Below are 14929 nucleotides of genomic sequence, written 5' to 3'. Positions count from 1 at the left end.
ATATTGATTGATTGATTGATTGATTGATTGGTTGATTGATTGATGACATAAATAGGGAATTTAACCTGAAATTTCAGCAAGTGATAGATCTAAGTGTGGTATCTTCATCTGTTACCATTTACAACTTGTGTCTGCTGCCTTTTGTGCATTAATTTTACTTTTTACTTCTGTTTATGTCAATTAATGGTATAGGATATTTTGTACAGTCATAGGTGAAGCTGTGCTGTAAGCTACAGCTCCCAAACTGAAAGGTGTTGCCAAAAGTCATTGCACTTTTTGGTGCTTTTGAGAGGCGACGAGGTTTCTCAAAGACACCTGAGTTGAGGGTTGAGAAGAGATCAGACATGACAAAGTGTTTTCATCTTTTCAGTACCATGACTTAACCATGAGGTCATGAAAACTTGCCATCCATCTGGTGTATATAGGAGCTGATGGGGCTACAGATGCCATATGCTGTATATGCTCTTTCAGACTTTTCTGCAGCAGAATGCCTTCAAGGCTCTGCTGTCTTGTGCTTTACCCTGAGCTTTATCTGTCTCTGATTCTTCCTTGCTGCATGGCCCTGGGGATCAGAGCTGAAAGTTATCAGAATGCCCCATGGCACCTTTCAGACTTTCTCCAGCAAAGTGTGTAAGGATAAATCACTTGCTTTAACCCTAGTCAGTACTTCTCATTTTTCCAAGAAATGTATTAGGATCATAGAATGTTTTGGGTTGGAAAGGACCTTAAAGAATAAGTATTTAAAAAAAAAATTAGAAGAACACCTAGAAGATTTTTAATATTGAGATACCTAAGGGCATATCATGGCTTTGACTCTGAAAGCAAACTTTGTGCTGTTTTTAGCTACTGGTACTCATACTATAACTGCATGAAGTTTTTCTGGTTTGGTCACCTGCAAAGCAGTGTGTTGTTGTTGCTGTTTTTATTTCCTGAATGCCTACCTGCATTGTGTAGAGATTGAACTGGGAGGAATTCGGAATTAGAATTTGAAAGCAAGGGAGATGCCCTTGTCTGTACTTGATTGCATTTTAGTCAAAAACACCATTGAAGTTTTATTGTGCAAGAATCATCTGGCCCTTTCTAAGTACAAAAATCCAGCTGATTTAAGTGCAAAAAAATATAGTTTCTGCAGGACCTGTTTGTCATTGATATAATTTTTTTTCTGCCTGCTAAGGCCTGTGCCTTGTTAATTTATATTCCAACTCTATTTGGTCTTGTGACAGGTGCTTTCCAGTGGGAACGACTAGAAGAGGATATAAAAAAAAAGGTGAAGGATCCAGAAAAAACTGAAAATGTGCTTGGCAAAGTTAAATGCATCCTGAAAACCCCAAGGAAGGTACATCTAACTGTCTTGGGGTAACTGTTAGTATTAGTTACACTTAAGTTCTTGGGAAATTGTTTTGTAGGTAAGTTTTTCTTCCCAGTCTTTCTTTTAAACTTACTTCAGCTTATGCAGCTTTTATAACATTGTGGGTCGTTGAGAGGCATGTGCAAAATAGAAGTACAAGGATGCTGATGTCATGTACATAGAATCATAGAATCATAGAATAGTTAGGATTGGAAAGAACCTTAAGATCATCTAGTTCCAATCCCCCTGCCGTGGGCAGGGACACCTTACGCTAAGTCATATCACCCAAGGCCTCGTCCAACCTGGCCTTGAACACTGCCAGGGATGGAGCATTCACAGCCTCCCTGGGCAACCCATTCCAGTGCCTCACCACCCTAAAAGGAAAGAATTTCCTTCTTACATCCAATCTACACTTCCCCTGTTTAAGTTTTAACCCGTTACCCCTTGTCCTATCACTACAGTCTCTAATGAAGAGTCCCTCTCCAGCATCCCTGTAGGCCCCCTTCAGATACTGGAAGGCTGCTATGAGGTCCCCACGCAGCCTTCTCTTCTCCAGGCTGAACAGCCCCAACTTTCTCAGCCTGTCTTCATACAGGAGGTGCTCCAGTCCCCTGACCATCCTCGTGGCCCTTCTCTGGACTTGTTCCAACAGTTCCATGTCCGTTTTATGTTGAGGACACCAGAACTGCACACAATACTCCAGGTGAGGTCTCACAAGAGCAGAGTAGAGGGGCAGGATCACCTCCTTCGACCTGCTGGTCACGCTCCTTTTGATGCAGCCCAGGATACGGTTGGCTTTCTGGGCTGCAAGCGCACACTGTCGGCCCATGTTCATTTTCTCACTGACCAGCACCCCCAAATCCTTCTCCGCAGGGCTGCTCTGAATCTCTTCTCTGCCCAACCTGTAGCTGTGCCTGGGATTGCTCCCACCCAGGTGTAGGACCTTGCACTTGGCATGGTTAAACTTCATGAGGTTGGCATCAGCCCACCTCACAAGTGTATCGAGGTCCCTCTGGATGGCATTCCTTCCCTCCAGCATATCAACCGAACCACACAGCTTGGTGTCATTGGCAGACTTGCTGAGGGTGCACTCAATCCCACTGTCCATGTCAGCGATGAAGATGTTAAACAAGACCGGTCCTAACACCGATCCCTGAGGGATACCACTTGTTACTGGTCTCCAGCCGGACATTGAGCCATTGACCACAACCCTTTGTGTGCGGCCATCCTGCCAGTTCTTTATCCACCGAGTGGTCCATCCATCAAATTGATGTCTCTCCAATTTAGAGACAAGGATGTCGTGTGGGACAGTGTCGAACGCTTTGCACAAGTCCAGGTAGATGACATCAACTGCTCTACCCCTGTCCATCAGTTCTCTAGCCCCATCACCCCATCATAGAAGGCCACCAAATTGGTCAGGCAGGATTTCCCCTTAGTGAAGCCATGCTGGCTGTCACCAAGCACCTTGTTGATTTTCATGTGCCTTAGCATGCCTTCCAGGAGAATCTGCTCCAAGATTTTGCCAGGCACAGAGGTGAGACTGACTGGTCTGTAATTCCCTGGGTCATCCATTTTCCCCTTCTTGACAATGGGGGTTATATTTCCCTTTTTCCAGTCATCGGGAACTTCACCTGACTGCCATGATTTCTCAAATCTGATGGCCATCGGCTTCGCAAGTTCATTTCCCAGCTCCTTCAGGACCCGCGGATGGATCTCATCAGGACCCATGGACTTGTGCAGGTTCATGTTTTTAAGATGGTCTCGAACCAGTTCCTCTCCTACAGTGGGCGCAGGTCTTCAGTCTCACAGTCCCTGCATCCGTCTGCCTTCCAAGACTTGGGTGGTTTGGTCAGAGCCTTTGCCAGTGAAGACCGAGTCAAAGAAGTCATTCAGAACCTCAGCCTTCTCCAAATCCTGTGTAGCCAGTTCTCCTGAGAGCTTCCTGAGGGGGTCTACATTCTCCCTAGTCTGCTTTTTATTTGCTATGTACCTGTAGAATCCCTTCCTGTTATCTTTAATACCTCTAGCTAAGTTTAATTCTAATTGAGCCTTAGCTTTCCTAACCTGGTCCCTAGCTTCTCAGGCAACATCCCTGTACTCTTCCCATGCCACCTGTCCTTGCTTCCACTTATTATAAGCCTCTTTTTCAAATTCAATTTTCCTCAGGAGCTCCTTATCCACCCAAGGAGGTCTCCTGGCCCTCCTGCTGCACTTCCTTCTGGTTGGGATGCAACACTCCTGAGCTTGTAGCAGGTGATCCTTGAATATCAACCAAGAGTTGAATTAATGTAATCAGTAAAAAGCACACAAATAGGTATCCTAAAAGGATTACTCATATTTAGCTTTACACATTGTCTAACAACATGATTATGTGAGTTAATTCTCATGTAATAGAGGCTGCCCAGGAAAGCTTTGCTTTCCTGAATATGTGCCAAAAGTTGTGCTTCTGCAGTAGGTCAGGAGAACTGGTTTCCCTTACAAATATTGTTATGTGTAAAGCTGTTTATAACTCAATGTATTTAATTCAGCAGATGATTTCACAGTATAGTGCAATTTATGTTACTTTCTGATGTTAATAAAAAATTACAATACAGAGTTACTTTTAACAGCAATTTGTTGGTTGAGCTTATACATTCCCTGTTACTGTAGAACTTGCACAATGTATTTCTGTCAGTTTAAAATAGAAATCATCTCAGACTGTCTTGAGATAAGCTAGTAGGAAGCTCAGAAAGTTACTTAGCTGTTTTAAGCTTCTGATTATTTGATTGTAGCCTTCCAGTCCTGAGTGTCCACGGCTAAAAACCTTGTAAGGTTGGACATATAAAGTCCTGAAAACTTTTTAAGATCATAAGCCTGAGTTGTTGTTGTTATCTTTAGGGATTGGGTGGGAGGCTGTATGCCTTTGGGGCACTTTTATTTACACTTAAAACTTTTTGTTCAGAGGCAAATAAATAAATTGTGATTTTTCTTGATAAGATTAAAAATTAATTAATAAATCAGGTAAGACTCTAACCATAAATTCAACCTCATCTGAATTTCACTTACCATAATCTAGCAGTATGATTTCAATGTTCTTTTGGTAGCTTTAGATTCCATTTTCAAAGTAAGAAAAACCTCTGCCCACAGGTGCTGTGTGGGGGAGGTCATACAGTGCCAAGGTGAGAGGTGGAGTGTGACTGTAAGAGACAGGGATGCCTTGGAGCTGCTGCACTGTGGGACAAAGGAAAATAAACCATGACTGCAAAGGAATGTACATGTCATGGGCATGGCTGAGTAGCATTAGCAAAAGAACATAAAGCAGAAAGCAAAAGGTTGTTATTTAGTTTTCCCATATAAATGATATCTTGTAACCTTTTATTCTGTGGACAATTATACATGACAGTGTTTTATTAATAATTTATTTTGCAGTTAAACACTACAAAAGATTGCAAATCTCAACAGATGAAACGGCTGTATAATACGTCTCTCAGGCTGTTCTTTAATACACCTGTCCTAGCTGATGTCATTTTCAAAATACAAGGTATGGTACCTCTACTCCTGGTGGCATTGGCTCCATTGCACCTTCAGCATTTATATTACTGCAGGAGAGCGGGAAAGAGAGGTGTCTATTTTCTGTAGCACAAGAACTAAGGAAATGTGTATCTGCTTTGCTGTCACTGTGGAGAGCAGCTTCTGCTTAGAATTAACGCTTGCCCTATGGATGCTTTGCAGTAGTCTTCACTCTCAGTGTGGTTTGTCACTGCTGCGCCTGTACCAATGCCCTTTGCTTGACATGGTAGACTTTGTGCCTCTCTGATTGGCATGCATCCCTTGGAGGCTTAGCAAAATGAAGGATGTGTCTCAGGAAAGACTCCTGCAATGACATAGCACCAAGGTAACAAGGCTACACCAGGGATTGCATCATAGGCGATGCTGATTTTAAGTTACTTATCTCACGTTCCTACCTGTGCAAGCACTAGGAGATATCACAGAATTCTGGAATTCCAGGTTGGAAGGGACCTCAAAGATCCTCTGTTCCAACCTTTTTTTGTCAAAGCATGACCTAGACTAGATGTCCAGCCGAATCTCCACAGCATCCAATATTGGGAAATCCGCAACTTCCCCGGGGAGATTATTCCAGTGGCTAGTTGTTGTCATTGTGAAAAATTCTCCTCTTGTGTCCAGTTAGAATCTCCTCAGGAGTAACTTGTGCCCATTACACCTCATCTCTTCTATGAGACTTCTTGTAAAAAGGGAGTCTCCACCTTCTTTGTAGCCACCGTTTAAATACTGGAACATGGCAATAAGGTCTACCCTGAGCCTTCTGCCGAGCATCAAACCTTGAAGAGTTATGGACTCCAGTGGCTGCGTCTACACTAGTTGCCCTCTGTGAAAAGACTGCAGAAGCTGGTTATTGATTCTTGACCACCTTCCCTCTGCCTGTCTCAGGCTGGTGCTGGCTGTGGGCATGCCTTTTTGTACATTCTAGAAGCTGACAGGGACTTATATCCCCCTCCTGTGCTTTCTTAGACTTTACTCACACCCCATCTTTCCCCAAAGTAGGCACCCCTAGAACTGCACCTAAATGTTCTGGGATTTTGATGACCTACTAATCTAGGTGCCATCAACACCTGCTGTGTTTTACTACCCTTCTAGATGCTCCCGTACCAATCTTTGTGCTTCTGTCGCAGTCAACTTCTGTAGGGTAGGTGATTCCTTCTGAAAGCAGCCTTCAGTCTTGCAGGGGCCTAGGCTAGACCTGCCTGTTGCTTAACCCTACAAGTGTGAAAAACATCTAAATTATTGGGGTTTTGTTGTTTTGTCTTGGGGTGATGGTAATTAATTACCTAATCCTCCTTGTGGCCAGGATTAAAAAGGTGTAGGGAGCAGAGACTGGCTTTCCCTGCTGACTCGTCTGTAAGAGACTATTAAACTACAAAGCTTGGTGGTGGTGTTCCATAGTTCTGCTCACAAAGATGCCAAGTGCTCCTTGGCAAAGGCACAGGCAGGAGGCATGCTAATGAAACCATTTTATTTTCCCATTTTGCCAGCAAAACCAATTTGCTGCAGTGTCATGGCTGACATTTTTCTGGAATTGGATCTCAGAGCCAAATATGAAGCCTTAGTCCTTCAAGCATAGGCACATGAGGACAAGCAGATTCTTTCTAGATACTCTGTTTAATATGCAGAAAACCCGAAAATGATCTTTGAAAATGAGAATAAAATACTGATGTTGAGTTTAATGACATCAAAAATCATCTCAGTGTCCCATTCCTGAGAAAGGCTTTGTGGGAAGTTGATTAAACCATACCACCACTATGTATTTTGCAGAAAAAAAAACCCAACCCTGCCCTGGGTTGACAAGTAGTTAAAAAAAAATGTGCTTATCCACTTCTAAAATGTGAACTGATGTTCTTAATGTTTGATAAAAGTCTTCCAAGCCTTTTTCTCTAATTAATCAGCCACAATAATTGTATTAAAATTAAATAATTATGAAGAGAAACTGAAGGCTTTAGAAGGCTAAATTCTTAGGCTTTTATATATCAAAAAATATATTTGATTTGGCAAATATTTTTAATTCTTCAACTAATTCCTTGAATATTTGGGGTTGCTTTGAGCTTTCTAGTTTACAGAAGTACTTGGGAGCCATTGAAAATGGGAGCCCATGTTGTCTGTGTAAAGATTCATAATGTGATTGAACCTCCTAATTAGTAGGTAACTATCCAATTGCATGCACATACACAGCTGCATGCATAACTTAAATCATATCTTCATTGTGTAATGCTCATGTTACATGTGTGAATATATACCATTGACATGTTCTGTCTATATGGAAATACATAAATTTCGTATGCCACATTTTGGAAGCAGAATCACAGGTGAACAGAAATAGTACAAAAATTAAAAAATGACATGTTTTAAAAGAAATAGGTAGGTGGCAGGGTTGTGGTTGAGGAGGAAATGAAGACAGTAACTTCTATGTAAGTATTTCCAGTATATTTATCTTGCATGTCAATTGATCTATTTATTTTAATTTTGATTAAATCATTTACATCCAGCTGTAAACTCTTGTACTGTCTTTGGCTACTATCCTGTTTGGCCCTTTCTTGTGCACAGGGCCATTGAGTTTATCTGGGCTCTGCAGAGGTCTGAGGTCAGTGCTGGCAGCTCAGGCTGTCAATATTTTCATTAAGAGCCTGTAAGACCTCTGCTACCAAGGCTGTTAACCTTAGAGGTGTTCTAGATGTTGTAAATGTAAAGTAAATGATAAAGTAAATTAGTCACGCACACATATTAAAAAATTGAAACATTTCTAGAAGAAATTATTGGCATTATTTTTGTAAGACAGCCTTCAGGAAATTCACTTAGGCAAAATACTTAATCTGGTTAAAGTCATACTTAGTAGATTTAAAGGAGTTTCATCTGGGATAATTTGCCTTTCTCTGCTTTGTATGGCTATGTGAGTTTGACTTCTGGAGCATGCATTTGTTACCAGTAGGATTGCTGAGGAATGCAGATTACTCATTTGCATATTTATGCAGTGGGCCATAGGTTCAATTTCTGTAAACTGGTGTTAAGTACAGTGGCATCTGATTTTTTGCTACTTGAAAGCCTATTTCTGACTGATAAAAGTTTGCCAGATTTGGAGAACTTGGTGTTTGGAGCAGGTTGTCGTAATAAATTTAGTATTTCTCTTTCCTTTTTTTGCTGGCTATGAGAAAGATGTAAACTCTTAACTGGTATAAAGTGAGTATGTTATTAGTTATTTGTTCGATATTGTTAATTTTAAACACTTTAATCATATTCAGTGAAGTGAAGGCCTTCTAAGAAAATCAGAGCTTTAAAGTCATGATCATTCTGTGTATATAAAATCATCATAGATTTTTATCTTGTGTCCTGCAGATGCAACTGTACCAGCCCACAGAGCAGTTCTGGTAGCTCGCTGTGAGGTAATGGCAGCTATGTTTAATGGTAATTATCTAGAAGCAAATAGTATTCTGGTTCCAGTGTATGGGGTTTCCAAAGACACTTTCCTCTCCTTTCTAGAGTATCTTTATACCGACTCCTGCTGTCCAGGTAAGAAAAGTCAAAATTACACGTTTTTACTCATTTTTCCACAGTGAGGCACTGATAGAGAGTAATGTAGCAGCATTTACATTATTGAAAAATGTGAAAGATTTAATGTATAATGTCTCAAGAAAAAGAAATTTTCATATTATGCAATGAAAAAAACAGTCTTATTCAAGTAAAATCAGCTGCAGACAGAACAGATATCACTAATAAAATGTTGTGTTTGTTATGTGCTTACACAGCAAGACACAAAAATCAGTGAAATTTCATTTCTGGTCCATTACAATATCAAAAATTTTCTTTCTACATCACAGTAATATTGCTTTTGAATCACAATTCTTGGGTTCATCCCAAAATTTTCATTTTGTTTAGGATATATTTTGTTACATTTAATATAATCAAGGTTAAAGTGCAAGAACACCTTATTTATACATATGGATACCTTATTTGTGTGTAAATCCTCAAGAAAGTATGTCATTTGGAGTATTCAGTAAGAAAAATTGAGCTGAAGTATTCCTTGTATCTTAGCCATAGTCTTTTATAATAAGAAGAAAATTACATACTAAATATGGAATATTATGTAAATACAGATCATTTTCCTTTGGGATAGTGAGTGAATAATGTTGTGATATGCATTTTTGCTTTTGTTTTCTTTTCAAATAATTCTACCTTATTATTAGGTTTTCTCTTATTCCCTTTTCAGTCCATCTGCCATTTCCCTGTTCATCAGTTTAAATGTGCAACCACTGTACCATATTTAAAATAATTAATTAACTGTAACAGATCTTTATTTTTTTTTTTAGATATATGGTTGGTTCATTTTCTTTTGGGCCTTTTTTTGCTATATTTTCTTGTACGTGTATCATGAATCTTCTTTTTTGAGAGAGATATTAGAAAGCTAATTCCTATTATTAATCATCACTTACTTTAAATACACTAACAGCCCTTGATTAGCTTCTTCAAGACACAGGGTATTGACAAGTAAGAAGTACTAACTAAAGTACTCTTTTCCTGTTGATTAAACAGGAAAAAGAGAGTGGTATAGCAAACTTAGTAATAATGAAAAATAAAATAAGGTGATCAACAGCAGTTTGATTTTATGTTCATTGTTAGGTGTTTGAAAGATGACTCGGTGAAAACTGCCTTTGATCTTATTGTCAAAAAGGTAAAATAGATATAACTTGTGTTTTCTTGTTTTTCAGCTAGTATTCTCCAAGCTATGTCTCTCTTGATCTGTGCAGAGATGTACCAAGTAATGAGACTCCAGCATATTTGTGAGCTTTACATTATCACACAGCTTCAGAGCATGCCTAGCAGGGAGCTGGCATCCACAAGCCTCAGCATTGTTAGCTTGCTCAAAAAAGCTAAGGTATGTGTTTCATGGATCACATGAGAACATATATCTTAACCCTAATTAATGGGGGTTGTTTAATTGTTAAGATTTTTAAAGATCTTAATACTTTCTCTTCCCAAGGACAAACACTAATACACAGTCTGTTGATCAGGATTATCTGTGGCACAAGGCCTTCAGTCTCTGATTGCACAATGTGCAGTCGTAACACAATCTGTGCAATTTCCTTCATCAGGGATACATTGCAGTAATTCATCTTAACTCCAACTTCTGCCAGAAAAGATTTATTTTGGGCCAGTGAATATGCACTACTTCTCTTTTTAGTCGTGCAAGTGGCAGAGAAGATCCAACCTGATAGAATATTGAGTGGAAACAATGAAAAGCATGAAAAGACAAGACTGAAGGCTGAAAAAAGAGAGAGACAGTAAAGCCAGACTTGGAAAACAGAAGAGGAAAATAAAAAGATGAATCATTTACAAGTCTTAAGCAGGATGTTGTCTTAAATGAACAGGATTTTGTGGTGGAAGAGACAACCACAAAATTGACATGCTGCACTCCTTACCTTCCTTTTTCTGAAGCTGTTCTGTGACAAAAATTTCTAAGATTCATGTCCAAAAGAACCCCGGGAGTTAGATCACACCACTGGGGTGGGGTGGGGGAAGTATTATTGTTTGATCTTGAGTCTCCATCTGTTTACACATTTATGTCAATGACTTTTGCTCTGTTATCTCCTACAGTCAAAACTTTATTTAGTAAACTGCTGTTTGTTTTCTTTCTTCTTGCAGTTTCACAATTCTGATTGCCTTTCAACTTGGCTTCTTCATTTTATTGCCACTAACTACCTCATCTTCAGTCAAAAGCCTGAATTTCAAGATCTTTCAGGTAATTTACCTATTACTTTTAAAACAAGAAATGCTTTTCAGTTCTGCTTAGATTAGAAGCAAGGTACTGAACAATACTACATCCACATGAGAAGACAATTAGGACTTCTATAGGCCAGAATCTGTGTGAGCTGGATGTGTACCAGCATGTGGTACATGAAGATCAGAATGTGTAGCAACCACATCCCCTTGTATTTTTTATTCCTGCACTGATGGTAAGGTTCCTACCCATAACTGATTCAACTGGGACACTTTGGTCACTATGTGTCAATCCCTCTACTTTATGTATGTAATTTTGTTTAGTTAGTGAGTTAGAATCAAGGTAATAAGTCACTTCCAATACCTGCTTTTCAAGGGCTGGGCTTTAGGCTTTTCTTTGAAGAAAACAGGATTCTGACAGTACTTTTCAGCAGATACCATGAAATCAAATAACTAATGTCCATTTAAATAAATAAACAAGGTTCTTCCAGGGAAGTGATATTTAATTTCCCAAACTCTGTATTCATTTCCTGATATGTAACTCTAGAAAGTTTTGCTTATTGTCTATGGGAATTTTCAGCACCCTGGTGAAGGTGGTCCTGATGGGTGATTCTATTTTGATCCATGGTTTGTATTCAGACCATTGGTATGGGGCCAGTGTATTCCAGCTGGGGATTTTGTTATCAATGAGCCGAAGCTTTGTTTGGTCCAAAGTACATTGGAAGAACTCTTTCCTCATTTGCAAGGCTCATATATGTATGTGTGATGATGGGCGACTCTGTAATCATTAGGAGTGAAGGAGGGAGAGCTAGACCCTCCTTGTTCTGTTTGGATCTGGAATTTGTCTTCTAGTGGCCCATCTATGTATCTTCTGAAACATCCATTTTGTATAGCCAGATCTGGATTAAACATGGATTAAGCCTGTGTTGTCTCAGCCACCCTGAGGCACTCCTGAAGCTGCAGGAGTCAGATTGTCCCAATCATTTGGTGAAGGTGGGAATTGTAGATGACTTCCCCTTGGTGAGGCAGGAGAGCACAGAAACCCTTCTGATTTAGGTTCATGCAGGACTCAATCTAGGCACATTTACTTACCCATTTTCCAGTTTCCCAGTGGGATATCTATTTATCAATATTGCCTTGTTTGTTTTTTTTTTCCTGCCTCCATGTTGCAGCAATCCTGGTGGATATCAGGCTGCATATGAGTGTGTCATGAAAGTTAGGCAGTGGTGTTTCTGATAAGGATCACTCATAAGCACTTGTCAGTGTGTGCTCTGACAGCACCCAAGTAACTCAGGGTACAGTATCATCGTAGCAAATGTTTGCTCTGTCATCACCTGAGGTTTCCTCTTTGCTTCCAACCACTGGTATATTCCACCAGCTGTGTCTATATGGCTGGTAGCCTCTCCTTTGTCTTTCTCCTTCCCCTGAGTCCCTTTCTGCATGGTTCACTGAAGGGCTGACACGTTCTGTTGCGTTGAACTTGTAGTGAGACGGCCTGAGAAAAGAAATAGAAGCACATAACTAAATATAGGTGGGTGGGCAAAACCGTTCTGTTCCAGCTTGCCAGGGCACAAACACCCTCTGACACATTCAGAGGAGAGCAATCTCTGCAACAACAATAGTTATGGGCAGCTGGCCTTTCTTCCTGAGGACACCATGACACTACATCACCTCATGGTTTGGAGAGCCATGCAGCCCAAAGCAGCAGCTTTCCAGTGGCTTTCAACCACTGAAATCTCCAGGAACAGCCCTGTGTTTGGCACAAGGTAGGCAGAAAGGCACCGCCTGCTGCCCTGGCCTTAGCCCTTCCCACACTGAGGATTTTTCTGCTGAGCCTTGGTCTCCGTCCAGCTTGGTCTGAATCCCTGAAAGGATTCAGGAAAATCAGGGAGCAGGGGATGACAATGCATATTTCTGCAAGGCAAAGGGATTCATCCAAGCAACACATCTGAAGACTATTGCATGACTGTGTCAGCAACAAAAACCACATGCAACACAAGTAAAAAATCTTGAGTTCTGAATTGCTCCCCTTACCTTGCTTTTTGAAATGCTCTTGAACTGTTGCCATAGGGACTGAGAGCCCCTCCTTGATAGTGTTGCAGCATAGACAGAATCCTTGCAGCTGATTACCACATCTGGTTATCTTCTAGAGATAAAGAACATTGATCTGTAGGATAGCCTCTCTGTTCTCTTTAACAAGTATTGGTTTTATTTCAATTTTATTTTCAACTTAATAGCAAGGGAACACTGTGTAGTAATTCTTCTGCCTGTACTCCTATAAGCTCTACATAAGATGGACAGCGCTCCTCTTTACTGTCCTAGTTGTGTTTATGTCCTTAATGGTTTTCAACCTATTTTATAGACTTTTTGCAGCCTGTGCACTTGTGCAGTATGTTTGGATATTACATTTAATTCCTTTATTGCTTTGTTTAGTGGAGGAGCGCAATTTTGTAGAGATGCACAGATGGCCTTCAAATCTGTACCTGAAGCAGCTTGCTGATTACAGGAACTACATCCACTCTCAGAAATGCCATTGCATAGTAATGTAAGAAGACTGAGCACATGCGAAGTTCATCATGACTCAGAAACCTCAGACTGGGAATTACACAAAGGATAAAAATCCTTTCAAGAGCAAATAAAATACCGATCTACCCTGGAACGCCATATGCCATGCTGTAGCTCACCTACTAATATTCCTTGCTTTGGTAATGGACCACTACTTTTCCATTAAAGCATGGAAAAATGTATAATGAAGATTTATTTCAAGCACAAGAATTTCATAACCATGGGGATTAAATGTAGTACAGATCACATCATGACTGTCATGCTGTCACGTGCTCCTCCTTCTAACGTCTGCATTGATTGTTTTATTGGTTTTCATGGGTATTTTTTGGCTGCTAAAAAGGCACTGGTTGAAAACAGATTTATTTTTTTTTTGTAAGTCAGTATACAATAGTACCACAGTAGTATTGCAGAAAAGATAAGAACCCAACTCCTAAGTTCTTTAAATATTTCAGAATCCCAAAATTTATGGCAACTTCTGTTGGTTTTCAAAGTTAAGGGTAGGCATACTAATCATTTTAGTTATGATTCATTTTCTACTTCAAGGTAACTCTCTAATTCCTTTTACAGAACTCTTACTGTTGTATGAGTAGATATTTTAATTCCAGAAGAATGCCTATGTATCAATGTATTCTCTATTACTCCCCAAATATCTATAAATTGAAATAGTGTTTTCTTCCAGTGAATAGGAGAAGAAGGTCTGTTTTAATAACCTGTAGGACACCTCTGTTAGTGTGTACATATTGTGGTTTTCCCCATGAGGAAAAAATTCAGGGAGAACCAAGCCCACTTGGAGCATATTGACATGGTACTGGTAGGGACTGGACCAAAAGGGAAGGGAGTTGACAGCCTTGCATGGCTTTGGTGGGAAAAAACTCACTGGCCCTGGTGACTTTTTTGGAAATAGTGGGTCTCATCATCCCAGGTACCTGCTGAGGGCTGACAGCACTGATGTCAGATTTGCTGATTGTGGAGGAGGCGACCCGTATGGGTTTGCCAGTCCAAGGAGGAACATCGGCTTTTGATGTGACTTTGAGCTCTATCCTTCCCAGTGGGGTCTCTGTTTGAACTGAATTGTCATCCTGTGTTCATAAGCTGTGCTGTCTGAGATAAACCCAGTTATCTTTTGTGGCTGTGTGGGTTCTTTCTTGGGTATAACAGAGAAATCCTCAATGTTATCATGACCCTTGTAGATACTCTTGAGAGTTTTCTTGAATTAAATCATTAATTTGTTATACCACTAACTTATAAGAATGTAGTAATATTAAAGACAAAAAACCCAGCCTTTGCACAGGGGTACCTGTCTGAGCATAGGTATTTTTCTGTAAATGAAATCTTACCCAGGAGCTAAATGCTTCATAATAATTTTGGTTCTTATGATTCTGCTTTGCCTTTAATTTTGTTATGTAGTCTCACCCAAGAAAGATAAAGATACTGGAAAATTACTTAGTGTTTCCACAATGCCCACAGCAGATCACCTCAAATGTACCTGAAAACTGCAGCTGGGAGATGAAGACGGAACAGAAATTTGCTGGAGATGATTTTTTATTTTTTTTTCTCATAAGAATTGTTTTCATATTTCAGAACAGTTTTCTCAATAAAATGTTCTTTCAGATTTCATGCTAGAGTCATAGGGATTTTTTAGTTATTTTTCCTGGTGATGCTTTGCAGAGCTTGAGAAGGTATTTCCTTTCCTATTTGCTTTTCGTCTGGAGACCCTAAGTTCTTTAAAAGACGAGATATACTTACCTACATGTT

General features: G+C 40.0%; 1 protein-coding gene across 4 annotated transcripts in view; it reads left to right on the top strand.

The window, feature by feature from the left end:
• RHOBTB3 (Rho related BTB domain containing 3) overlaps positions 1 to 13425 on the top strand; it is a 32309-nt gene extending 18884 nt beyond the window's left edge. For 2 of the 4 annotated variants that reach the window (XM_062617470.1, XM_062617469.1), the window contains exons 7-12: positions 1224 to 1336; positions 4757 to 4868; positions 8231 to 8404; positions 9601 to 9767; positions 10535 to 10631; positions 13043 to 13425. In XM_062617470.1, coding sequence (XP_062473454.1) covers positions 1224 to 1336; positions 4757 to 4868; positions 8231 to 8404; positions 9601 to 9767; positions 10535 to 10631; positions 13043 to 13158 — 779 coding nt within the window. In that variant the 3' untranslated portion in view covers positions 13159 to 13425. Of the gene's footprint in view, positions 1 to 1223; positions 1337 to 4756; positions 4869 to 8230; positions 9165 to 9600; positions 9768 to 10534; positions 10632 to 13042 lie in introns of those variants that run through there. The other 2 variants (XM_062617471.1, XM_062617472.1) reach the window with 2 other exon arrangements.
• The last annotated feature ends 1504 nt before the right edge of the window (positions 13426 to 14929 follow it).

Source organism: Pezoporus occidentalis, unplaced genomic scaffold, assembly GCF_034315485.1.
Source record: "Pezoporus occidentalis ecotype Australia unplaced genomic scaffold, CSIRO_AGI_Poc_V1 ctg197, whole genome shotgun sequence".
Classification (NCBI taxonomy): Eukaryota; Metazoa; Chordata; class Aves; order Psittaciformes; family Psittacidae; genus Pezoporus; species Pezoporus occidentalis.
Note: the sequence above shows the minus strand (reverse complement) of the source record. Positions and strands in the feature narration are given on the sequence as shown.